Here is a 24,753-nt window from a genome sequence, read left to right as displayed (position 1 = left end):
GTGGGCTAGGCAATATTTCTGAGACTTGAACCAAGGTGATTAGAGTCCTGAACTGACAAACACAGCACTGTCCCCGTGCAGGGCACACAGAGAAGCTGTCTGGAGGAAGTTTCCCATGAGCCTAACCCGCTGGCCACTGACTGCAGGTGGCCTGGGATAGCTGTGGATGTGCCCAGAACAAGAGCACAAGTTTACTGAAAATGCCAGGAGAATTTTTACGATCTTTTTTATTATTATTATTTTTTAGTGATTTGATTGATGGCACTTTTCTTGAGTATAAACTTTGTGGATGACAAAATTGTGTTGTAGTGTCACAACTATGGACAGGCTGACTGAAAGCCCAGGGAGAAAATCCGGGACTACGTAAGAGGGAGCTAAAATCAGTGTGGTTTGGGATCATTTTGTGGACAGTTTGAGATCTCTGAAATGTGACAGAAAAAGAAAGCTTCTTTTTCTAAGTGAGCTTCTTTTTTTCAAAAAAACTTACTATGTTTTACTTTCTTTGCGATGGATATGTGTGGGTGTTTGCCCATACACTCGTTTGTGAGTGTGCAGAAATTTGAGTGAATTTGTGAGGTTCTATCTGCCTGTATGTCATTTATCTATCTTTCTATCATGTGCCTGTGTTAGTGTGTGTGTGTACTTCACAGTGCATATGTGGAAGTGCGTGTGTATGTGTGTGTGTGCGTGTGTGTGTGCCACAGTGCATATGTGGAAGTCAGAGAATTGCCTGCAGGAGTCAGCTCTCACCTTCTATTGTGTGAAATGGAATTCAAGTCGTCAGGTTTGACCGCAAGCACCTTTACTCACTGTGCCATATTGCAAGTCCGTGAGTGGGCTTCTTATGTGGTCTAGCTGTTATGTAGGCTGGATGTATGGGATGGAGTCAGGCACATGTCCCATAAGACCCGGAGTGCATGGTTTCCCCCAAGCGTCTGTTTCCTGGAGGCTTGCTGTTTGCTGTCCTTTCCTTCCCCTCCAGATATGATCTCTCAGGACATTTCCAGCCACATGGCTAAACACCAGCTTTTATAGAAAGCCATTCTGTCTCCACCCATGACTGTATTCCATGACTTCCCAGAGGAGACCCAGACTGTTGACCATGGCTGGCCTGGGAAGTCTGAGCACAACCCAAATGTTGAGTGTCGGAAGAATGGAATGAAACAGACTCTGTCCTTCATAAGATCCTGAACTCAACTTCTGGGAAAGGCTAACCATCCCTGGAGAGGGCTGGAGAGGCCGCCATGAGAGCCTCTTCCAGAGGCCTGTTCTGTAGGCAGAAGTGCTATTGATTTTACCTTACCTTCATCTTATCTGTCTGGCCGTAATAATGCACAGCCCGGTAGTGTTGACGTGGATGGAATCGTCGCGTTAAATTCTTCAACAGCATTTTTTTCCATGCTTTTCTTTTGATATCAGTGTTAAGCCCGTGGTTAGGCGCTTAATTTTTTTTATGTAGATTTATTTATTTGTGTGTGTGGGCAGAGAAGTGAGAGGACAGTTTGTGGGAGCTGGTTCTCAACCTTCCTTGGGAGTTCTAGGAATTAAACACTGGTTGCCAGGCCTGAGAGCAAGGGCCTTTATCCCTGAGCCATCTCACTGGCTGAGGATGCTCTAAGGAAAACTGCACATGCATGCATGCATTCAGACGCTAGAGGAGGACATCACCCTCCTTCTCGACCTTGTTTGGAGACACTGGATCCCTCATGACACTGCAAGCTCATGGTTTCATCAGCCATCTTCCCGGATCTGCCGTCTCCCTCCCCCAGCGTTGGGGTGATAGCACCCCACAACCCCGCCTGGCTTTCACATGGGCCCTGGGGATTCAAACTCAAATCCTCTCGCTTGCCCAGCAAGTGCTCTTTCTCCTGCCCCTACCCATTTCTCCAGATCCCTGTGGTTAGGTTATTGTGGTTCTTTCTGGAAATCAGAACCTACCTGAAAGATGACAATTGTATAAACAGAAACACAGTTTTGAATATCTAAACACTTTATTGTAGGCTTTGGAGGACTCTGGTTTCTACTATGGTCCGCTTAATCATAAAAACAAGTTTGGACCCACATTAATCCTTGGGAGAATTGGCCAACGGTGGCAGAGTAAATTACCAAGGGGCATTCCTGCTGAAGGGTCACTGTGAAGTAATAGGTGATATTTCTGAGGTTGTGGGTGTAGCTCAGTAGTGGTAGAACATACCAAGCATACTTGGGGCTCTGGGTTCGATTCGCAGCACCACCAAAACGAAAAAGGAAACGTCATCTGAGTACAGTAATTTACACCTGGCTATAATCCCAGGATATGGGAGCCTGAGGCAGAAGGATTGCTTCCAAGTTCAAGGCCAGCCTGGGCTACTAGTCCAGGGCACTTCTGGTACCAATTTTCTGTATTTGATTTCACTGTTGTGACTCAATATTCTGACGAAAGCAATTTCAGACAGGGTTTACTGTGACTCACGGTCCCCGTGGCAGGGAGGTTGTCAGCAAGAGCTTGACACTGGTCACGTGGCATCTGCCACCAGGAGGCTGAGAGCAGCGATACAGTGCTCAGCTGGCTTTTACTTCCCTGCAGCCCAGATGACACACCCAAGGAATGGTACCCCCTTTTGGAGTGGTTCTTGAACCCCAGTTAACCTAATGAAGATAATCCTTCACAAACAAGGACAGAGGCTGACCCAATCTAGAAAATCCCTCGTCCGTGTGCCTTGGAGGCCTAGGTAGTTCTAGGTCCTGTGAACTTGATGGTTAGGATCAACCATCACAACTCAAGAACTGGCTGGCACCAGCTTTAGACAGACAGATGTGAATGTTTCCCATCGCAACTTGCTTTCCTTTTCTGAAGTTAAGAAATCGCGATAATTCAACAACATAGACATTTTTTCCTCGTAAGATTTCTGCCTGGCCTCCCTCCCTTCTTCCTTCCCTTCCTGCCTTAGAAACTGTAAGTGACAGAACTGTTGACTAAATATATTTGAAACTGAAAAGTAGATTATACAGGTGAGGAAAGAGTTAGGGGGCTATGGAACTTCAGAGTGAGCTTTTGAAATATTTAGCTAGGTGGTGGTGGTGCACACTTTAAATCCCAGCACTCAGGAGGCAGAAGATGATGGATGTCTGTGAGTTCTAGGCCAGTCTGGTCTACAGAGAGAGTTCCAGTACACCCAGAACTACACAGAGAAACCTTGTCTCGAAAAACAAAACAAATTTAACTTATTTACTAGTGTGTGTGTGTGTGTGTGTGCGTGTGTGTATATATACCTGCCCCATACCTGCTAGGCAGGTGCCCTACCTCATGGCTACACTCTGCACTGCCTCTGTTTCCTCTCTGAGATTTGCCTTGTTGCAGAGTCTATGTACCAAAAATGACAGTTCTCCGTCTTCCTGGTCACGTGTGTAAAAGAACTGTGGTGTTTGCTTTCAGTTGCTTTTCTTCACATGGGCATTGCACGGTTGGCACACCCAAAGCTGAGGGCATTTTGTGCCAATGGCAATGGCCGTGGCATTTGTCCTCCACTGCCTTGTAGTTTGAAAGAGTTAGCCAGGTGAGCCAGCGCATGGCATGCGCATCCCAGAATGGTAGAGAGGCTGCCTACGGGGTAGTACTTCCTTTACATGTGCTGAGCCTGCAGCTCGCCCTCCCCCATCACCAAGGGCCTCGGTTAACGCTGAGGTCTCTAGAGAGTCTAAGTCCTCATTTCACAGTAACCCACTTTCCCACAGCTCCACGTCGTCCTCCAAGTGCAGGCGGAAGTGGAGGACTCAGTTATTTAATGGCTGAATTTGCCGCATCGTGGAGAACTCATTTTGTGATGGTGCTTATGTTGTCGCTAGTTTCATTGAGTCTGAGCTTTCCTATCCCTGGCGCCGAACGCCTTTGGGTTATGGGAAGACCAATGGTGGCTGCTGCGTAATTACCGTCCTCCCCGTGAGCCTGTTACCTTACAGACAATCCATAGCTTTATCTGGAGCATATGTGCGCTAAGACCTGCTCTTGGTCCCTGTGACAATGACCCCACACTTGCTTTTTCCCTAAAGGGTGCTTTCCCTACTCAGAAGAAATATTTTATGATTTCTGACTTCTTTTCTATTTCAGCTTGTGACATAATCTTGCTTAGATTTTGAGGAAGACCTGCCGGCCACCCCATTATCCTCCATTCTGCCCGTTTTTCTTGGTACCAGCTGTTAACATCTGGCATCTGATGCCTCTCCTCTCCTCCCTGGTGAAGAGTAGGGTCAGGGATGGGGAGGTGGTGAAGGTGCTCCTTCCCTGTGGTTAGATGTTGCAACCTGCTTTGCTTTATTTTTGTGAAGAGTCTCCCTGTCTAGCCTAAGATGACCTCAAACTCAGGGTAGCCTTCCTGCCACTGCCTGGCCAGTTCTGCAAGTTCCATGCCTGCCAGTACCTTGGCTTTTTGGGTCTTGTTGCATGGGGTGAAAGAAAGCTAGAACCCTTCCAGAGCTTCCAGCTGGGCCCTAACGTGTGCTTCCTGCTGGCGCGCATCTGCAATCGCCCAGAAGCATGCAGCACCACCCAGACTTGTCCATGAGTGAACAAGGATTCCTGTAAATAAATGCTCTGTGCACAAAGGGAAGGCCTTGTGCCCACAGCACACGGTTTGTGTCCAGATCCTGTAATGGTGCACGGTATTTTCTCAAGCTCTGTCCTGTTGCGTTTGGTGGTGTTTTGAAAACTGAAGAGCGCTAACACAAAGTAAGCCTTGAACTTGGCTGAACGTCCTTCATTGTGCCATCCTGGGAACTCATTTAGATTCATTCCCTGCTCCCTGCTGGTGTTGGAAGAGCCCAGGCAATCCTCCTGTCTCAGCTTCCCAAGTGCTGGGATGATAGGTGCATGCTACTGTGCCCCTGTTTCTTTGTCCTCTTCCTCAATTAGTTGATATTAGAGAAGCAAAACTCAAGATTTCATACACACAGGCATGCATGTGACCTTCATTTGACTTCATCCGTTTTTATCTGTGGAGTCCGTTTCTATCTGTAAAATGAGTGTTCTCGTCTATCTCTGAAGCCTGACTCATCAGTTTTACTCCTTTGGGCCAGAAACCACAGAGGATTAGCTAACATAAGCACCTGAGCATCCTTGGTCAGGTGCTTAAAATGTCATTATGTGTATTTAGAAAATGATTTCTTTGGTTTTTTTCAACCTGATGCTAAAAGTCATTTTCTGGATTTGAAGTTTTAATATTAATTGGATAAAAGTTTTGGGAGGGAACATTGTAGTCAACAATAGCTTGCTTCAGGGTCATCTAGGGGTGAAAAAAAAGAGGTTAGCGGCTTTATAATGAGTGTGGTCCCAAGATGTCACATGGATCTCTAGTGTGTTAGTTCTGCTGAGCTCCTGGAAGGTTGGGACTGAACAGGAAGGACAGATGGAAAAGATGTTGACAAAAGCCATTGCTTCCCTGCCAGCTAACTCTGGAGGTGTCACCTATAGATAGCTATAGTTTCCTGCCTTTCTGCCAACTCTGGAGGTGTCACCTATAGAAGGCTCGAGTTTCCTGCCATTCTGCTAACTCTGGAGGTGTCACCTATAGATAGCTATAGTTTTCTGCCTTTCTGCCCCCTCCACAGTTTGGAGCTGTCTGCTTTGCCGGGGTGATGGGGGAGGGCGGCGAGTGTGTTCTGTGAGCTGACTTTCTGCCACTATGAAGAAATACCCAAGGAAGTTAACTGGCAAAGAGAAAAGGTTCAGTTTGGCTCCTGCTTTGTAGGCTGTAGTCCAAGACTGGAGGCATCTATTGCTTTGGGTTTGGTCCAGATAACCAGGACCAGAGCACATGAAAGAATGAGATGCTCACCTCATGCTGGGAAGCAAAATGAAGAGGAAGGAGGTGGTCCCATAATCCATTTCAGGGGTGTGCCTCAATAACTTGAGGCTTCCCACTACAGTCTTCCCCCTGAAGGCATGTGGCACCCTCCAATAATACCATGGCGGGGGGGGGATGTCCAGCATTCCAACCGTAGAAGTTAGGCAAAGGAAATGTATTCTCTTGGTTTAAAATTCAGCCTCTGGGCAGCAAGATGGCTGAGCAGGTAAAGGCAATTGCTGCTCAAGTCTGGCAACCTGAGTTCAAATCCCTGGAGCTCACATAAAAGTTGAAGGAGAGAACTGGCTCCACACAGCTCTCCTCTACACACACAGCCACACACACACACACACATACACATAGCAGACACGCAGACACATAAAATCAGTACATGACAACCTCAAGGTTTTTCCATTTGAAGACAGCTTGTTTTACATAGTGAGTTCCAGGCCAACCAGGTCTCCATCATCATCATCATCATCATCATCATCATCATCATTATCATGTCTCTAAAATAATAATAACAGCAACAACAAATTTCTATATTCCAGTTTACTTTTGAGATTTTTTTGGGTTTTTTTTCCCGATTGCTATTATCGGTCAAATGTCTGTTTAGAGTACAGTCAAGTAGTCCCTGGCCCTCTAGTGTTAGTGATATATGCATTAGTTATTGAGGTGAAAAATCAACATATGATTGGTCTAATAGGTGTATCTTTTGTCTCTCTCTACTGGCCTAAAATTCAAGAAATCTCTCCCCTCCCTCAGTCACCTGATTGACAGGATTAAAGCTATGTGCCACAACGCATGGCTGCTTTAGTGTATCTTTAAATGTTTAAAGTTTTGTGTGTGGGGGTGTGTGTTCATGTGCTTATACAGAGGTCACCGGAGTTGGGATTGGAGTTGGGATTCTCTTTCCATCCTATGAGTCCCAGGGATAGAACTCAGGTCACCAGACTTGTCAGCGGTGGTTTGTGTTCTGTTTTCTTTTCTTCTTTTCTTTTTGGCTGAGTCGTCTCTCCAGCCCCCAGCTTTAATTTATCTTGACATAGGTGTGTCATGTGTAGAAAAGTGCCAAACGTGTGTCCGTTGCCTCACTGTTAGAGTAAAGCTCCAGACCAGATGACATCAAGACAGAACTTTGTCCTTCTCAGAGTCTGGTGAACAGTTTTGATGACCCCTGGGGCCTCCTTGGCTTGCAGGGGACTGCTTCTCTGCTGACCCACGTGTCCTTTCTGAATTCCTGGATGCCTCCACGTGTTCAAATTTCTTCTCATGAGGAGGACACCAGATAGTTTGGGTTAGAGCCCACCCTAACTGACCTCATTTTAAAATTTTATTTAGCTTATTATTTATTTATTTATTTATTTATTTATTTATCTTGGTTTTTTTTCGAGACAGGGTTTCTCTGTAGCTTTGGAGCCTGTCCTGGAACTAGCTCTGTAGACCAGGCTGGCTTTGAACTCACAGAGATCTGCCTGCCTCTGCCTTCCCAGTGCTGGGATTCAAGGCATGCACCGCCAACGACCGGCTTAGTTTTTTTATTTTTACAAAATTCTCAGCCAGACAGTGGTGGTGCACACCTCTAATCATAGCACTCTGGGAGGCAGAGGCAGACAGATCTCTGTGAACTCAAGGCCAGTGTGTTGTACAAAATAAGTTCCAGGACAGCTAGAGTTAAACAGAGAAACGAGAGAGAGAGAGAGAGAGAGAGAGAGAGAGAGAGAGAGAGAGAGAGAGAGTTTCCCCATGCTTGTCTTGTTCTATAGCCCAGACTAATCTCTAGGTAGAGCCACCATTCCTGGCTCAATTGCCTGGGATGTGGCTCAGTTGGAGTGTTTATCTAGCGTACACAAAGCCCTGGGTTCTATCCCAGAACCACACAGTTGGGATGTGCTGGCACCTGCCTGTGAAGAAGCAAGCGCTCAGGAGATCCTCAGCCACGTTAGCCCCATTCAAGGCCAACTTTGGGTGCATGAGATCTTCTCCCTAAAAATGAAAAAAAGGGAGAGGTCATCCCTGCCCAAATGAGGTACCAGGTGGTGGGAGAGAAGTTACCCTGTCACCATCCCTGTGATTGTTAGACCAAAAGTCAAATTTGGGACCAAGAAGTCTTGGTGGAAGACAGCTGTGAGGATGGACGTCAGGTCCCTGCCCTCTATTGCCTCCTCTTCTGGGGAGTTTTCTCCATAAAAGGAGGCTTGAATGTCTGCCTCCCGCCTGCTGCCCTCCCTATCACTTCCTGGGCAGAGCACGCTCACCTCCCTTTCCACAGGCAGCCCTGTTTGCAGGCATCCGACATGTCTTTTCTTTCATCTGTCCTAATGTCTCCAGAGAAAAGGACTTACGGATATTTCCAGCAGGAATGTGCTCCATGGAAGCCTGCCAAAGCTAGCTAGATTTCACTATTACTTGCTAGTTCTTGTTTCTAAGTTGATTTCTCAATCTCTTTAAGATAGGAGAGTAAATTCAGACATGGTGCTGTTTGCTGGGAATCCCAGAGGCACTTGGGAGGTAAAAGTGGGAACGATGGTTCAAGGTTCCCTTCAGCTATATATTGAGTTCAAGGCTAACCTGGGATACATCAGACCTTATTTAAAAAAAAAAAAAAAAAAGCTGGGCAGTAGTGGTGCATACCTTTAATCCTAGCACTTGGGAGGCAGAGGCAGGCAAAATCACTGAATTCAAGGCCAGTTTGGTTTACAAAATGAGTTCCAGGACAGACAGAACTGTTACACAGAGAAACCTTGTCTCCAAAAGCAAACAAGAAAAAGGGCCTTCACCTCGCCAAAAGTGATTTTTCAGAATCCCTGACAGCATATGTCTGGCCCTAAACTCAATTCCCAGCATAACAAATACAAACAAACAAAAATGTTCAGAAAGTCAATCCAGAGTCTCCAGGCCTGGAGAAGGCCTTCACAGGGCCCTCACCACCACGGCCTGCTAAGCTCAGATTTCTAGACTTAGTTATGGTTATAAGAAATGGACGCTGCTTGTCTAAGAGCTGTGTTCCGGGTGTGTGGTACTTTGTATCATTGCCCAAGATGGCGAAGAGACTCAGCAAATGAGTTTGTTTCATCACAGTTGTCAAATCTCCACTCCAGTGTTCCCCTAGCCAGGTTAATTTCCGCTCAGTGTGTTCAGACACATTGGGATTCCGTCAGGGTCAGCGTGATGGATGCGTTGCTGTCCACCCTGCCGTCATCCAGACCTAAGCCCTAATGTGGTTCCTGGAGACTTCAGCCTCCTGAAGCTCGTGGAAAAGACTCTCTACCACACGTTTCCATTCAGTAAGCTGTCTGCTAGAAATCTAGGCGACTCACTTGGGGAAAGCTCCTTCCCCGCTGGTCTTAGTCGCTGCCCTATTGCTGTGAAGAGACACCATGACCACGGCAACTCTTATAAGAGAAAGCACTTAACGGGGGACTTGCTTACGGTGTCAGATGGTCTTTCCATTATCATCCTGGCAGGGACATGGAGGGAGCATGTGGCACACATGCTGGGTTAGCAGCTTCAAATTAGGTCCGATCCGAAAGCAGAGAGAGAGAGGATACTAGGCCAGGTGTGTTCTTTTGAAACCTCCAAAGCTGCCCCTAGTGACACACTTCCTCCAACAAGGCTCTACCTCCCCCAGTCCTTCTCAAATAGTGCCACTCCCTGAAGACAAAGCATATATATATATTATATATAATATGCATATATGTATAAACATGTATGTACACACATATGTGTGTACATATACACACATACAAATATATATAAACTTTTTCCTTTGTACTTTCTGGTGTAGCTACTAGAAGGTTTGAGGCTGCCATTATTGCTGAGGTAGACCCTGCTATAATGGAGAATTAGTGAGTGTCATGTATACGATCGCCATTATTTCTTCTGCATCGGTAGCCTCAAGAGTACACCTTCTTCCCACTCCTTTTAAGACTTAAGGAAAAATGGGGAGCGGTTCAGTGAGTGAGGTGCTGGCTATGTATGCAAGCATGAGGATCCCAGCACCTCATAAAAGTGGGGTGCTATGGCTCATATCTAATTCCAGCACTGGGAGGGTAGAGACGGACGGATCCTGGGGTCTTCCTAGCCAGACAGTCTAGCTGAAATGACAAGCTCCAAGATCACTGAGAGACCCTGTCTCAAAAATAAGGCAGAAAACAATGGCAGAAGATGTCAGACATTGACTTCTGGTGGGTGCACACACACGCACAAACACAAACAACACACAATCACACTAGCAAATAATTTTTAAAGATTCATGCCACACCTACATTTGGAACTACATCACATATACCATTTACTCTCTGCTTTTACTCTGAATAAATAGGTGTGGGTTTGGTTTACTTACACCGTTAATCCCAGAGTCCAGGAGGCAGGGACAAGTAGATTTCTGTGAGTTCCAGATGTGGGAGTTGGCAATCAAAATCAGGTCCTCCATCGGAGCAGTGCACACTCTTAACTGCTGGTCCATCTTTCCAGCTCTCCTTCAAATTGAATTTTTAATGCTTATTTTCCCCCACGCTCTTTATGCGATTTAAATTTCCATGCTCTCCAGATTATTTATTTGGATTTTTCAAATTTAGATAACCATATCTATGTTAAAGAGTGCAATGCCTCTGGCCCATAAAATTCAATTAGCTAGCGCTGTTTCTGCCTAGGCAGAGACCTGAATGCACAGAGCCCGGTAAAACCAGCTATCCTGTCGCTAACTCGTCAATTGCAGGTATTCGGTATAGCCTTTATTAGCCTGTAGTCCCAGCATTCGAGAGTCAGAGACAGGCAGATCCCTGAGTTTGAAACCAGCCTGGTCTATAGAATGGATTCTAGGACATCCAGCACTACACAGAGAAACCCTGTCTAATAGTCAACCTGTATAGTGTATTCTTTGGGGCTACGGATTCCATACCTAATCAGCCAACCGTGGAATCAACTGGCCTCAGATCAAACAATCTGCGTGCTTATGCACGTGTGCATGCTAGTGTGCTCTCTGAACACACAGACATTTTTCCCTGCTAGCACTGCTAAGCAAGACAGCATGACCACTGTTAGCCAGGGTTTGCATTTTGTTAGGTGTGATGAGTAATCTAGCAGCAATTTAGTGTTTACTATTGAGATACAGGCAGGAGGCCGGGCGGTGGTGGCACACACCTTTAATCCCAGCACTCGGGAGGCAGAGGCAGGCGGATCTCTGTGAGTTCGAGGCCAGCCTGGTCTACAAGAGCTAGTTCCAGGACAGGCTCCAAAAAAGCTGCAGAGAAACCCTGTCTCGAAAAACCAAAAAAAAAAAAAAAAAAAGAAAAGAAAAAAAAAAGAGATACAGGCATGAGGACACACATCTGAAATCCCAGCATTGGGGAAAGCCAAGGCAGGAAAGTGGCGATTTGAGGCTAACCTGGGCTAGCTATACAGTAAGACCTGCCTCAAAACAAAACAAACAGAAACACAAAGCCAGGTATAAGTAGTGCGTGCTTTTGTTATTCCAGCACTTGGGAGGTAGAGATAGGAAGATAAGGAATTCAAGGCTAGCCTGGGCAACAGAAGCTATTATCTCAGAACGGACAAACAAGAACCCCCCCCACCACCACCACACACACACACAAAGTGGAGAAGTCAGTCTGTACAGTGCAGTTGGAATAGACCCCTGTGGAACAGACCCCTGTGTAATCTTCAAGACAATGATGCATACAACGAGGCCAAATATGTTGAGTCACCAGACAATATCCTTAGGCCCCAAAGGATCTCAGGAACCTTTCTCCACTCCCAAACATCAGTCTAGGGGAGGGTGTACCCTGGACAGCAAAGCCTATTACTGAAGCTGGCAGGCCCTGCTTGCCTCCCGAACAAGACTTCTTATCAAGACATGGGTGTATGGGAAGCTTTCTCCATTTCCAATTGTGAGTCTCCCCTCCCCCTCACTGTGATTTTCTTTAGTTGTATCTTACGTCTGTGTCATTTCCCCCCGTGTGACAAAGTATACATAAGTTTTATTATCTTAACTTTTTGCATGTGGAGGTGGTTTGGGGTTGAGATACAGTCTTGCTAGGTAGCCCTGGCTAGGCTAGTTTTTGACATGTAGCCTAGGTTGGCCTCAAAGGTGGCAGTTCTCCTGCTTCAACTTTCTAGATCCTGGGATGATAGATGTAAGCCAACAGTTCTGACTACCTTAACCACTTCTTAAATTTTTATTATATGTGCAAGATTGGTTGGCCTGCACATATATCTGCACTGTTTTGTGTGTCCCTGATGTCTTCAGAAGCAAGGAGAGGACATCAGGTCCTTTGGAACTAGAGTTACAGACAGCATGAGCTACCTTGTGGGGTCTGAGAGCTGAACCTGGGTCCTCTGCAAGAGCAGCCAGGGTTCTTCGGCTCTGAGCCAGTCCTCCAGCCCCCACCGACTTCAGTCATTTGAATCACTGCTATTTCCTTTTGGAGATGCATTAAACTTGTTTACCCTGTGTCAGTCGATGGACGCCAAAGCTGCTGTTACTTTGTTCCCGATGTCACCATGAACTGGCTTGTCTAGGTTTTCCTGTGGGTGTGCGTTCTCATTTCTCTTGGGCGTATACCTGTTGCTGGGTCATCTGGCAACTGTTAGACTTTGGGGAAGTCCCAGGCATTTTCCAAATCAGTGTTGCTGTTTTCCTTGCTGCTGGCAGCGGTTTTTCATTCCCTGTTATTGCTGTCATTTGGTTATTAGCATCCTGGTGGGTGTGAAGTGGTTTTAATTTGCATATTTCTAGTGGATAATGTTGAACATCTTTTCATGAGTCCGTTAATATTTCTCTCAGAGTTTTCTTTATTTTTTAATTAAAAACAACTTTTCTCTTGATTTTTTTCTTTACTTTTATTTTATGTGTATGAGTTTGCCTCAGTGTATGTTTGTGCAAGCCAAGCAATGGTGGTGTATGTCTTTAATCCCAACTCTCGGGAGGCAGAGGCAGGAAGATCTCTGTGAGTTTGAGGCCAGTGTGGTCTACAGAGTGAGTTCCAGGACAACTGAGGCTACACAAAGAACTACTGTCTTGGAAGGAAAACAAAAAGAAATGAAAGAAAATGTATCTGACTTGGGGCTGGAGAGATGGCTCAGAGGTTAAGAGCACTGACTGCTCTCCCAGAGGTCCTGAGTTCAATTCCCAGCAACCACATGGTGGTTCACAATCATCTGTACTGAGATCTGGCGCCCTCCTCTGGTGTGCGGGCATACATCGAGGCAGAATGTTGTATACATAATAAATAAATAAATCTTTAAAAAAAAAAAAGAAAATGTATGTCTGTGGACCGCATGTCTGCAGTGGCCAAAGATACTAGAAAATGGCATCTGATTCCCTGGGTCTGGAATTACAGATGTTTGTGAGCCACCATGTAGGTTCAGGCATTGAACCCTGGTCCTCTTGAAGAGTAGCCAGTGTTCTTAACCCTGACCCATGTCAATGGCATTCTTTCCTTCTAAGACTGTGTTGTTACAAAGTCTCTCTCTCTCTTTCTCTCTCTCTCTCTCTCTCTCTCTCTCTCTCTCTCTCTCTCTCTCTCTCTCTCTCTCTCTGACAGGGTTTCTCCACAGCCTTGGCTGTCCTGGAACTCACTCTGTAGACCTTGTTGGCCTTGAATTCACAGAGATCCACATGCCTCTGCCTCCCAAGGACTGGGATTAAAAGCATGAGCCACTACCGCCTAGTTACAAACTTCTTAAGATTTTAGAAATCCTCCCTAGTGTTATTTCTTGCCAGCATCGCCAGCTCTCCCTTTCCGTCCTGGGCCTCCGCACATGAGCTGGAAGAAACAGTAGCTATATACAGAACACCATGAGTTCCTAAGAGTAACGCTCTCCGGGCATTGCACCATACTATTGCCCCTCTGTGCCCCATCTTTTCCTAGGTCAGCTAAATGTTAACCCCTAGGGTAAGCTAAATTATCTTTTCCTGGGTTTGGCTGCCACTCACAACTGAGATTCCTCAGGCTCAAGACAACATCTGATTGGCTCCCAGTGGGGTTTCACTCCACAGAAATGGAGCAAGAACTTGGCAAATATGTGTTGGTGGAATCGTGCAGATTTAAGAAAACAGCCCCTCCCCGCCACACACACACACACACACACACACACACACACATCATCATCATCATCATCATCATCCACCAAATGATGAGTGTATATTAGCCTATTCTTTTTCTTCCTATGGTGATACTAGATTTAAACAACTTATTTCAAAATGAATGGAATGGAAGAGATGGCAAAGGAAAGTCACCTGCATTTACTGTGACCTCCTGCCTGAGCTTTCTTTCTGCGTTTCTCCTGATTGACGGCCTTTCTTTTTAAGGTCAGGCCCAGAGGGCTTGTTGAGCAGCCCAGCCAACCACTCTGGCCTTCATTGCTCAGGGTGGTAGAGATCTCAGAGGATGAGGCTAGGAGAGCCAACTCCTTGTACACTGTCCATTGCTCTGCCTTCCGGAGTTAGCTGCCTCTCTTTAGTATTTCATTTTAGACGTGTAGGTATTGTCTCCTGTGTCGTGAAAGCAAAGAGTATACATTCACTTTGGTTTTTTGTTTCATTTGTTTCTTTAAAGCTTCATTTTGTGTCTGAATTTTCTATCTAGGGAATTTCCCCCTTAGCTATTTCAGTAGCATTAGAATTTGGAGTCAAAAGGGAAGGTGTTAGTGATATGATTGTGTCAGCAGGTGAGTCCACGGAAGAGCCAGATTGCCTGTGCTGAGAAGCCAGTCAATCTCTCCTGAGGCCCCCGGGGGCTTCTGGACCCCTGGGACACTCTGGGGAAGTGTCTTAAGGCAGTCACTTCTGCCTCTAGGGGCTTCTTATCCCTCTACACAGTTGGGATAGGTGTGTGTGGTGGGGTGGTGACTGAGCTGCCTGGAACCCCACCTGTTGGAAATGCTGAGAGAGAGCAAAGGTCTGTTCCCGGTTCTTTTTTTTCTCATTTTTTTATTAAAGATTTCCATCTCCTCCCCTCCTCCTCCCCCTTCCCTCCCCTCCCTTCCACCCATACCCCCACTTCCTCCCTCTCCAGGTCAAAGACCCATCAGGGTTCCCTTCCCTATGTTAAGTCCAAGGTCCTCCCAACTCCCCTTAAGTCCAGGAAGGTGAGCAACCAAACTGACAAGGCTCACAGTGAGCCCGTCCATGCTGTGGAGTCCAAGCCCATTGCTGTTGTCCTTGGTTTCTCAGTCCTCCTCCACCGTCAGCCACATTCAGAGAGTCTGGTTTGGTCGCCTGTTCCATCAGTCCCATTCCAACTGGACTTGGTGGTCTCCCGTTAGTTCTGTCCCACCGTGTTCCCGGTTCTTAACCAATCAAGATAAGGCCTTGCTCACCTTGACTCACAGCCCCGTTAGGTGTTGTCTGGGAAACTGTAGGAAGTTGCCTAGAAGAAACTGGTCTTCTGTCTTTCTAAGCCTGAACATGGTGCGTCGCGCCCTCTGGTGGCAAGAAGGAGTGGCCATATGCCATGTGTGACAGCTGGGCTGGGCTTCAACCTATCTTTGATTTTTCTTTAGCGCGCCCCCCCTCTCCCTCCCCCCGTGTCCCTTGTCTTTGCCCACTCTTTTCCACACGGATACCCACGCTCCAGGCCCCTAAACAGTCATGAATAAGGCCTACAGGTCTGAAGAGTAGAGCAATAACAAAACCTTTTGTTTGGGGTGTGGATAGGCTGTTTGCTCAGACAGACAAGGCACGCACGCTGCGATAAAATAGGAAAAAGAAGAAATCTCCGGGTGTCTAATGGACCTTTCCTAAAAGAAGACCCACCTCATTTATTACTTGTGTCTTTGTGGAGAAACAATCTCAAGACTAACGGAAAAGGAAATACCGAGCTGCCTGAATTTTTAATACGGCTTCTGTTTTATTTGCTATAGGCTTGCACGTTAGAGACAGGAGAATGTTGGTGTAGTTTGAGCCAAATCTTTAGCTCATTTCTACCCTGTAAAAGGGAAAGACCTAAGCCTCAGACATTTCTGCATTTGAAAAAGTTGTCTTGAGTGAATTCTGAAGAGTTGCTTTGTAACACCCTTCGCGAAAAGCCTGGGGAACAGGATTGCAGAGAAGCTATGGATCTTCACACGGGTCGGTGTGTAGGAAACAGATGGCAACATATAAAATACCATAGGCTTTAAAAGGGGAATGCCGTTTAGCACAGCATCCGCCTTTAAATCAGCTGAAGGACACAGAACACGGCGTTAAAAATCGGATAATTTAATATCTGTGCAGTTATCGCCTTTACATAATTTTAGAAGTTTTGAGATGCAGGAGTCGGTGCCAGGAATGAAGTCACTGCTTGGATCAAATACTGGTTCTTGGGGTCTCGTTCACCCCAGAGACTTTAGAAAGGTCCCCGGGCTTGTCGCTGTGGACCACGCACAGAGACGAGCTGGGTAAAGTGGGGCACATGACTTCCCTGGGTCGTGCGGCCAAGTCTGGGCAGAGGTGTGGGCGGGAGGGCCTGTGGGCGGGGCCCTGCCTGGGCGGGGCCTGGGCGAGGGCGGGGTCCTCCTATAATTAGCGGAGAAACATCTCCAGTGCTCATTGCTGCACCTCTAGGGCGCGCGGGAAGCTCCCTGACGCTCTGAGGGTGGTTGGGACTTCGTTCCTTCTGATCACACCGGCGCTTTACTGAGTTAGCAGGGAGACGAGGTTTCTGCCAGCTGCCGCAGGAGGGCAAAGACTGTTGTTAAATATGCTGGGGACCATTACCATCACAGGTAAGACTTCGTTCTCCCTCAGTGGCGGGAAAGTACTTTTTTTTTTTTCCCGCAGATGTGACTCTCAAATGGTGAACAGTGGCTGGAACTTTTTTGGCTCTCAATTTCTCTCCCTGCACTTTCCTCAGGAGAGCGGTCCATAGTCCCGCAGGAACCAATGGATCCAAGCTTTATTTTTATTTAAACCAAAATCTTCCTGGAAGCGCTAATGGGAAGATGCATTTAGTTAGGGGCCATATCCTTTCTTTACCCTTGGGGAAGTGGGAGGGGGCTGTCGAGCCACGGCAGCCAGCTGAATAGAAAACGTGTCATATTGGCTGCTGATAACCTGTTCTAGTTAGTCTAATTTTTTAAAGTTCCTGTGTCTGAGAAGTTCCAAGTGTTTGGGGTTTTCTGGTGCTGACTAATAAGAACGTTGGGGTGAAGTCGTGTATGAGACTAATGGTTTAGTTTAGTTCTGGCTTAAGTGGTTGGCATTAGTAAAACCATAGTTCCTAAACCTATAGCAAGAAACGCCGTTAAGATGTTAGTAAAAATAGTCATAAAGGAATGAAATTTATTTTTTCCTATGCTTGTTTTCTAGGAATCTAGTTGTACGGGTCCTGATGGAATACCTACTTGTAGAGAGTGGGCTGCCTACGCCAGGCTCTCAGAATGCGTTTGCTTTTGATCGTCTTAGGCAGTTGTGCTGTGGCTGGGCTTCTTAGGGGATTGTGTGTTTATGTTTTCTTTCCCTTTCGCCCCCTCAGAAATTAAACTCCACTTGCTAGCTTACATTTCTAAAAACAGCTCTGATTTAAACATTTTTAAATCAGATGGACATTGCCAAATCTGTTGTCTTAAAGTGGGGCATAAACTTTCTGGCTTCGGTGTTTTCTCTGTGTAACTGCTCCCCCCCCAAAACTGTGTCTCCCTGTGGAATTTTAAATGAATTCGAAAGTTAGCAAAGCTAAAAATATCTCTCACTTCCTATAGTTTAGCTTGTTTCTGCTGAGGGCTCCTTCATTGTCTGTCCCCTCTCTCGCTTGTCTTTCTACCTGTGACCAGCGTGGAAATTTGTGAAACGTAGAAAATAATAGGTACACAAAACTTTAACGTGTAGATGTCTGTGTCGGTCTGCGTGTGGATATGTGGGCGCAGGTGCCCGCCCTCTGAGGCCAGAGATAGTGGGTCCCCTAAAGCCTGCAGTTACAGGCGTTTTTTTTTAGTTGCCTGGCTTTGGTGCTAGGGTCTGAATTTCTGGCCTCCTCAAGAGCTGTGCACTCTTTTAACTTCTGAGCCCTCTCTCCAGCCCCCAAGTCATAAGTTCTTACACGGGTGAAACAGTGTTTAGAAGGAGGCCTGTAGGCTCTCACTTTCTTCTAGTATTTCTCAGTATAAAATGTTGCTTTTGTGCATTCAATATTTTATTTAGTTTGTCACATGCTCAGTTTCTTGGGCAGGAGGGGGTTCAGTGGGTTAATAGACTAGATTGGTGGGGTGATCAGATTAGGAGGACTGTCCAGTTTTTAAGGTACTGTCAGATGGTTGGATCTATTGCTGTCTAGAATATACTTCACAGTGTGTATATGGACAATGTTGCATGGTTTGCGCTTTTTGCTACTAATCAGAAACTGCACAAGAGGCTCGGCATGGTGGTGCATACACACATACATTTGGGTCCCAGAACTCTGGGGGAAGAAGCAAGCTGAGTTCTGTGGGTACAGGACCAGTCTGGTCTACACTAGAGAGTTCCAGGAAAGCTGGTATAACACGGGAAGACCCAGTCTAAAGGGAGAAATAATAATGAGAGAAAGAGAGCACAAATCTTTAATGGCAAGGGGTTGGAGATGTAGCTCTATTGGTAAAATGCTTGAAGGCCTGCCTGAAACTCCGGGTTTGATCCCAAGCCCTGCAGATGCTCGGCATGGTATTACAATCCTGCAGTCCTACCACTGGGAAGGTGGAGATGAGGATCAGGAGTTCAAACCCAGGCTGGAATACAAGAGACCTTGGGTGGGGGCCGGGGCGGGGGGGGGGGAGGAGAGAAGTAGAAAAGTTAAGAGCAAGGAGGCTTCTTCAAAAGAAATTTCAGTGGCTGTGTGGCTGTTTTTCTGGGTGGTAACTGATTAAGGAAGATGTGTTTTCAGTAGTCTTTAGTCGTCAGAATCTTGAAAAGCAGCCAAGAAAGGCTTGGAGCTACTTGTTTAAATAGGAAGAGAGTGTTTCTGTAGCGTTCAAGGAGGGGCCTGGTGCTTAAGCTTCTTAATCACTGACAGAGTTTATGGGTGCATGTAGGAGAAACTTTAAAGAGCTGTTCATGGCCTGTCTTCCAGCTCACATAGACCCCCAAGTGTAGACAGTACAACCTGAATGAGATCTGATGGATCACTCACGGTACAGCACCACCATTCTCGACTCCCATTAGCATTAACTGGGCATCGACACTAGGAAATGGTTGTGATACGTGGTGAAAGGTCCCCTTTCCTAATGCTCAGAGTGGTTGCATAAATGCCTGCATTATAGAGGCCAGATCCAGTTAGAGATGGTGGGGAGCCATCACGTGGACCTCTGGAAGAGTAGCCAGTGCTCGTAACGGTCAGTTCATCTCTCCAGCTCCCTCATTTTTTTCTTCTTTTTTTAAAAGACAGGAGGGTCTCACCTAGGCTAAGATGGCTTCAAAGTCCCTGTGTAACCAAGGGTCACCTCACATGCCTTACCTTTCTGGTCCTTCTGTGTCACTTCCCAGTGCTGGATTTACAGGCCAGGGTTGCCACACCTACTTTGTGCAGTGCTGGGAATGGCGATCAGGGCTTCGTGCATGCTAGGCAAGGGCACTCTGCCGCCCGTGCTAGCCCAGAACTTTTTATTTTTTACTTTGCCTCTTATTTATTGTGTGTGTGTGTGCGCACGCGCGTGTGCGCGTAAGTGCACATGCAATACATCCTTGTACTGCTGTGTGTGTGTGTGCGCGCGCGTGTGCGCATAAGTGCACATGCAATGCATCCTTGTACTGCTGTGTGTGTGTGTGCGCGCGCGTGTGCGTGTAAGTGCACGTGCAATGCATCCTTGTACTGCTGTGCGTTGTAGGAAGACAATTTCCTTATCAGTTTTCTGTTTCCTCTGTTGATTTCCCAGGATGCAGCAACTCAGGTCCCTAGGCTTGTTCTGCAAGTTTCTTTGCCCGCTCAGCCACTTTACTCCAAAAAAAAATTTTTTCCCTTTAAAGTAAAGGTCTCTATATATCGCTGGCTGGCCTGGAACTTGGTATGTAAGATCAGGTAAACTGACCTTAAACTCACAGAGATCTCCTGGTGCTGGGATTAAAGAATGTGCCACCACACCTGGCCAGAGCTCCTCTTTGAATTAAGAGAAAGTATCTTTCCACGTTGGAGAGATGGTTTAGCTCTTAAAGGACCTGAGATCTGACCCAGTACCCTTCCCAGGTTACTCACAGCTGCCTTTAACCTCAGTTCCAGGGGTCCAACATTCTTTTCTGGTCTCTGTGGGCACTTGTACTTGGATGCCCGCCCACACATTAACATCCACATATGTACATAATTAACAATAAATAAGTCCTTTTTTAAAAAGCATCTTTCCTGTTTTCCTTAATTCACACATTTTTAGAATAATTGATAATATTCCTCCTTGTTAAATTGAGCAAAAGCATTATTCTTTTTAATCTCCAAAGTAAACTGGGGGAATCCAGGTGTAGTGGGTGGGTCACTCCTGTAATCTAGCGGTGGGATCCCCTCTGGTTCAAGGCTAGCCTGGGCTACAAAGTGAGGCCTGTCTTTTAAAAAAAAATTGGGTAAGATCCAGAGATTTAAATTTTTTTAATTAAAATTAAAGCAGAGAAGCATTCATGCATATTGTAGACAGTTTATGATGCACTTATGCAAATCATTGCGGGGGCTGGCGCGACACGCTGCACGTAGCTGGTGTAGCTTGTTGGCCCTAATCTGTGGTGGGAACAGAACCGTAGTCCAAAGGGTTCAAAGAGTTGTATTCTTGGTGTTTTATGGATTCCATTCTTTATTCCTAACAATTGTCCTGAAAACCCTGATTCCTGAGCTTCCTCTTCTCCTAAAAGGAAGTTTCTCAAGCCTGATCTCCTAAAGGATCACTTAGCAGATGCTATCTAAGGGCATGCCCTTGCACCTTTGGTGGCCAGAGGCCGCAGGGTAATGATGTCACCTGGATGACCCGGTACTCGGTTTTGCATCTCTGAGTTAATCCCAGTTAAACAGGTTCTTCTGGCTGGAAGTTCCCTAGCTGATGAGCTTTGGAACTAGCTGAGTTGAGCTGGGCGTGTTTTGATAGAAGGGGTGGGTTCAGAATGCAGAGAATTCCTGGAAACATTCCAGGAGATCATGGGGGAAAGTTAAACCGTTCCAGATGTCACACACAGAAAGCTGTGCTTGGGGACCAAGAGCACTGGTTATTCTAAACCTGAAAATTGAATGTTGTAGTTTTTGTGGTGTTGCACTGTTTTTCTTTTCTTCTTCTTTTTGGTTGTTTTAAAAATTGGTGTCGCCAAAGTTGAACAGCTACATTAAGATAAAAGTATTAACATTTTGTGAAGTACAGGAGGTTGCTTTTTTTAAGTTGTGTGTGTGTGTGAAATACTTTCATTGCAGTCTCCTGAGCATGGCCATCTCTTGGCATCTGTGGGGAATTGGTTCCAAGATCTCCATACAAAATGTGTCCACTAGAAAAGAATTTTGGTTTTGTTCGTTTGTTTTTATTCTAACAACCTCTGCCACCGCAGTTAAAACACCCCCGGAGTACTTATGCCACCTAATATACTGTAAATAGTTAGACTGTCATACTCAGGAGCGGTAAGGAAGAAAAGAGGTTAGTACAAGCCTAGTTCAGATGGAGTTTTCCCCCTCTCAGTCTGGTTGAATATCCATGCATCCTATATTCACGATGCACGTTGAATGGGCTCAGAGGCCAACTGCAGGTAGCATCAATTCCGTTAACATGTCCGTTAGTGAGCGTGATGTTGCTTACACTATTGGTAGACGGAAAAGACCTGTGGTCCCCACACATAGCTTGTGAGATGGTGTTGCAGGACCCATCTGGACCCTTGGAGAGATTATGGTCCTATTTCCCGGCCTTTGCAGTGTCAGTGGCACGGGAGAAGGTGGGTTGCTAGCTGGGACAGTATGAAGATGCCTGTTGGCTTATCTAGTGAACACCCTCATTTGGATCCTGGTGAGAATATGCTGTCATTCCCAGCCGAGCCCCAGGATGAGTGGGCATCATTTGGACCCCTGAGCACTTGCAGAGCAAAAAGCCTTTGTTTTCACTGTGGCAAATGGCTGAGAGTTCTACTAAGTAGGGAGAGACTGCCTCATGCATGGACTTTTAGGGGGCAAGAAAATGTACCCCTAAGTCACTGTTGCTTCCAGTACTTGGCCTTTTAGCTTTTTCTCTTCCTGTCTGGTTGGACAACTCTAAGGCAGATAATTCTGCAAGAACTGGGGTATCATTGTGCGTGCGTGCGTGCGTGCGTGCGTGCGTGTGTGTGTGTGTGTGTGTATCACATGCTTCATAGGCAGGAAGCCGAAGACTCAGCTCGCTGCACTGATTGATTGCCCACGAGTAGCACAAGGATCTAATGTATTGGTCAAGAGTGATAGGAGAGAGCCGGCTCCACAGTTCAGCTGTGATCTGCGCTTAATCCCTGGAGCCCACGGAAAGGTGGGAGGAAGGAGCCCGCTCCACAGAGGTGTCCTCATGACCTCCACACGTGCCCTGTGGCTCTCATGCACCCGTCCACACATGACATGCGCGCGCACATACACACAAGAATAATATATTTTTTTAATGATTAGATTTTGAAGCCATGAATGAAGAGTAACTGTTAATAGAGGGGCGTGATGACGTGTCTGAAAGATGAGCAGTGACCCTTCTTTCATGGAAGGTTGCCCCATGAATATTAAGGAGAGGTGTTCTTTTGTGTGTGTGTGTGTGTGTGTGTGTGTGTGTGTACCCGTGCACACGCACGCGCTTGCAAGAGAGAGACAGGGAGACAGGATCTCACTATGTAGCCTTGGCTGACCTGGAATTTCCTTACGTAGTTCAGGCTGACCTCCTCAGAGATCCATCTCCCTCTGCCTCCAGAGTGCTGCAATTAAAGGCGCGTGACACCATGCCTGTCTCGCTTTATTCCATTTACCGTTTTCTTATCTGCCATCTTCTCCTCTCCCTCCCTTTAGAGCAGTGGTTCTCAACCTTCCTAATGCTGCGACCCTTCAATATAATTCTTCATGTTGAGGGCTGGAGAGATGGCTCAGAGGTTAAGCACACTGGCTGCTCTTCCAGAGGTCCTGAGTTCAATTCCCAGCAACCGCATGGTGACTCCCAGCCATCTATAATGAGATCTGGTGCCCTCTTCTGGTGTGCAGGCATACATGCAGGTAGAGTGCTGTATACACAATAAATAAAAAAATCTAAACACAGAAGAAAAAGGAAATTACTTTTAAAAAATTCTTCACGTTGTGGTGATTACCAACCATAAAATTATATCGTTGCTGCTTCATAGCTGTCATTTTGCTGCTGTTATGAATCATAAGGTAAATATCCGATATGCAGGATATCAGATATGTGACCCCTGAAGAGGTCATGACCCACAGGCTGAGAACTGCTGCATTAGAAGCTTGTTGGTCTAGGTCTTTTCTTTGGCACCCCCATATCTTTTGGCTTTTTTTGCATTTATTAAAACATTTAGCAGCTTCTCAAGCTGGACCTGGTGGTATATAACCTGTAATCACTGCACTTGGGGAGGTGGAGGCAGGCGATCGCAGTTCAAGGCTAGCCTCAGCTACATAAGGAACTGGGCATGTGAGACCCTCCCAAAAACAAGTCTCTGTTTGCTTACTAAGTATTTTTTGTGAATATACGCTGTCAGGGGTTCTGGCCAACCACAGGTGGAGGGGAATGATGTCCGCTCTAGGGATCTCTACTTCCAGCCAGGACTGAGGAAGTCATGGGTGGTTGGAACGTTCCAAGTCCTGGTGGACCCGTGACAGCTAAAACAGTAAGGAATTGTGGGTAAAGGATGGGAGAAAAACTTAGATGAACATGAGGCCCCACCAGGCTCCTACGAGTCCAAATGGGGTAAGGGACCTACAGTTTTTAACGTGATAGAAAGGGTAAGAGAACCAACTTGAAACGCAGGCTTTGCTTAACACCCTGGAGAGGTTTGTATTGGAAGTTAAGGGTTTTCTCCTCCTCCTCCTCCTCTTCTTTTTCCTTCTCCTTCTTCCTTCTTTCCTGAGTGCTGGGGCTTTTTTGTTCTTAAAGGCCCCAAGCAGAATTTGCAATTTTGTTGGGTTTGAAAGTGCATGTGGACTGCCTGTGTGAATTCAGCTCAGTTCTTGCACCTTATAGGCCACAAGCAGCTGGCTGGACAGCACTGCCCTCTTCTGTTCAGACTCCGTCAGGGAGTCATACTGCCTGTGAGCCCTGCAGTCTGACCACAAAAGAAAGGACAATAAACTACTGGAGGAGGGACATAAAAATGAATCATTAAGCTACAGTTTGGCAGACCATAAAACAACTTATTTAAAAAAAAAAAAAAAACTAAATAGCGCTCATCTCTTCACATTGTCTTTATAGGAATCCTTTTTTCTATAGATTGCCTATCAGTAATTACCTATCTATAGACTTTTGGAATTCACAAAAGTCAGCTAAGAACGTGGATATGGTCGTGCACATCTCTAATTCCAGCATGTAGGAAATGCAGGCAGGAGTGTTACAAGTTCAAGGCCAGCTTCAGGTATATAGCTAGTTCTCATCCACCGCGGGATATAGGAGGACCTGTCAAAGAGAAAAACAAACCCACAAAACAATAAGCACATTTGTTTGGGAAAAAGAAACACTTTTAAAGCCATCTGAGTTTTTAAGGATCATAACTAGCCAGCTTACTAATTACTAATAATAGTGTTTTAGTTAAAATGTAAAACGCCAATCTGAGGGCTGGGCATCTGGCTCACTGGAGAAGTACCTGGGCAGGGGGATGGGCTGACTGTGTCCAGTATGATGCTCTGACCCTTTAGGGGAAGGGAACGCTGTATTTCTCATCTTATCCATCTGCAATCCCAGCACTCGGGCATTAGAATCTCAAAATTCAAGGGTAGCTATATGAGTGTGAGACAGGAACTCACTATGTAGACCTAGCCTAGAATTCTCAGAGATCCACCTTGCCTCTGCCTCCCAAGTTCTAGGATTAAAG

The 24,753-nt window shown here is 46.2% G+C and overlaps 1 protein-coding gene across 2 annotated transcripts in view; it reads left to right on the top strand.

Annotated features, from left to right (window-relative positions):
- Positions 1-24,753, top strand: part of Akap12 (A-kinase anchoring protein 12) — an 88,185-nt gene that overhangs the window by 45,569 nt on the left and 17,863 nt on the right. Inside the window, exon 1 of one of the 2 annotated variants that reach the window (XM_038340396.1) lies at positions 16,376-16,529. The exons of the other annotated variant lie outside the window; for it this stretch is intronic. Within the exon in view, the coding sequence (XP_038196324.1) occupies positions 16,505-16,529 (25 nt within the window). The 5' untranslated portion in view covers positions 16,376-16,504. Of the gene's footprint in view, positions 1-16,375; positions 16,530-24,753 lie in introns of those variants that run through there. 2 annotated transcript variants of the gene reach the window in all.

This window comes from Arvicola amphibius, chromosome 8 (genome assembly GCF_903992535.2).
Source record: "Arvicola amphibius chromosome 8, mArvAmp1.2, whole genome shotgun sequence".
NCBI classification, from domain to species: Eukaryota; Metazoa; Chordata; class Mammalia; order Rodentia; family Cricetidae; genus Arvicola; species Arvicola amphibius.
Note: the sequence above shows the minus strand (reverse complement) of the source record. Positions and strands in the feature narration are given on the sequence as shown.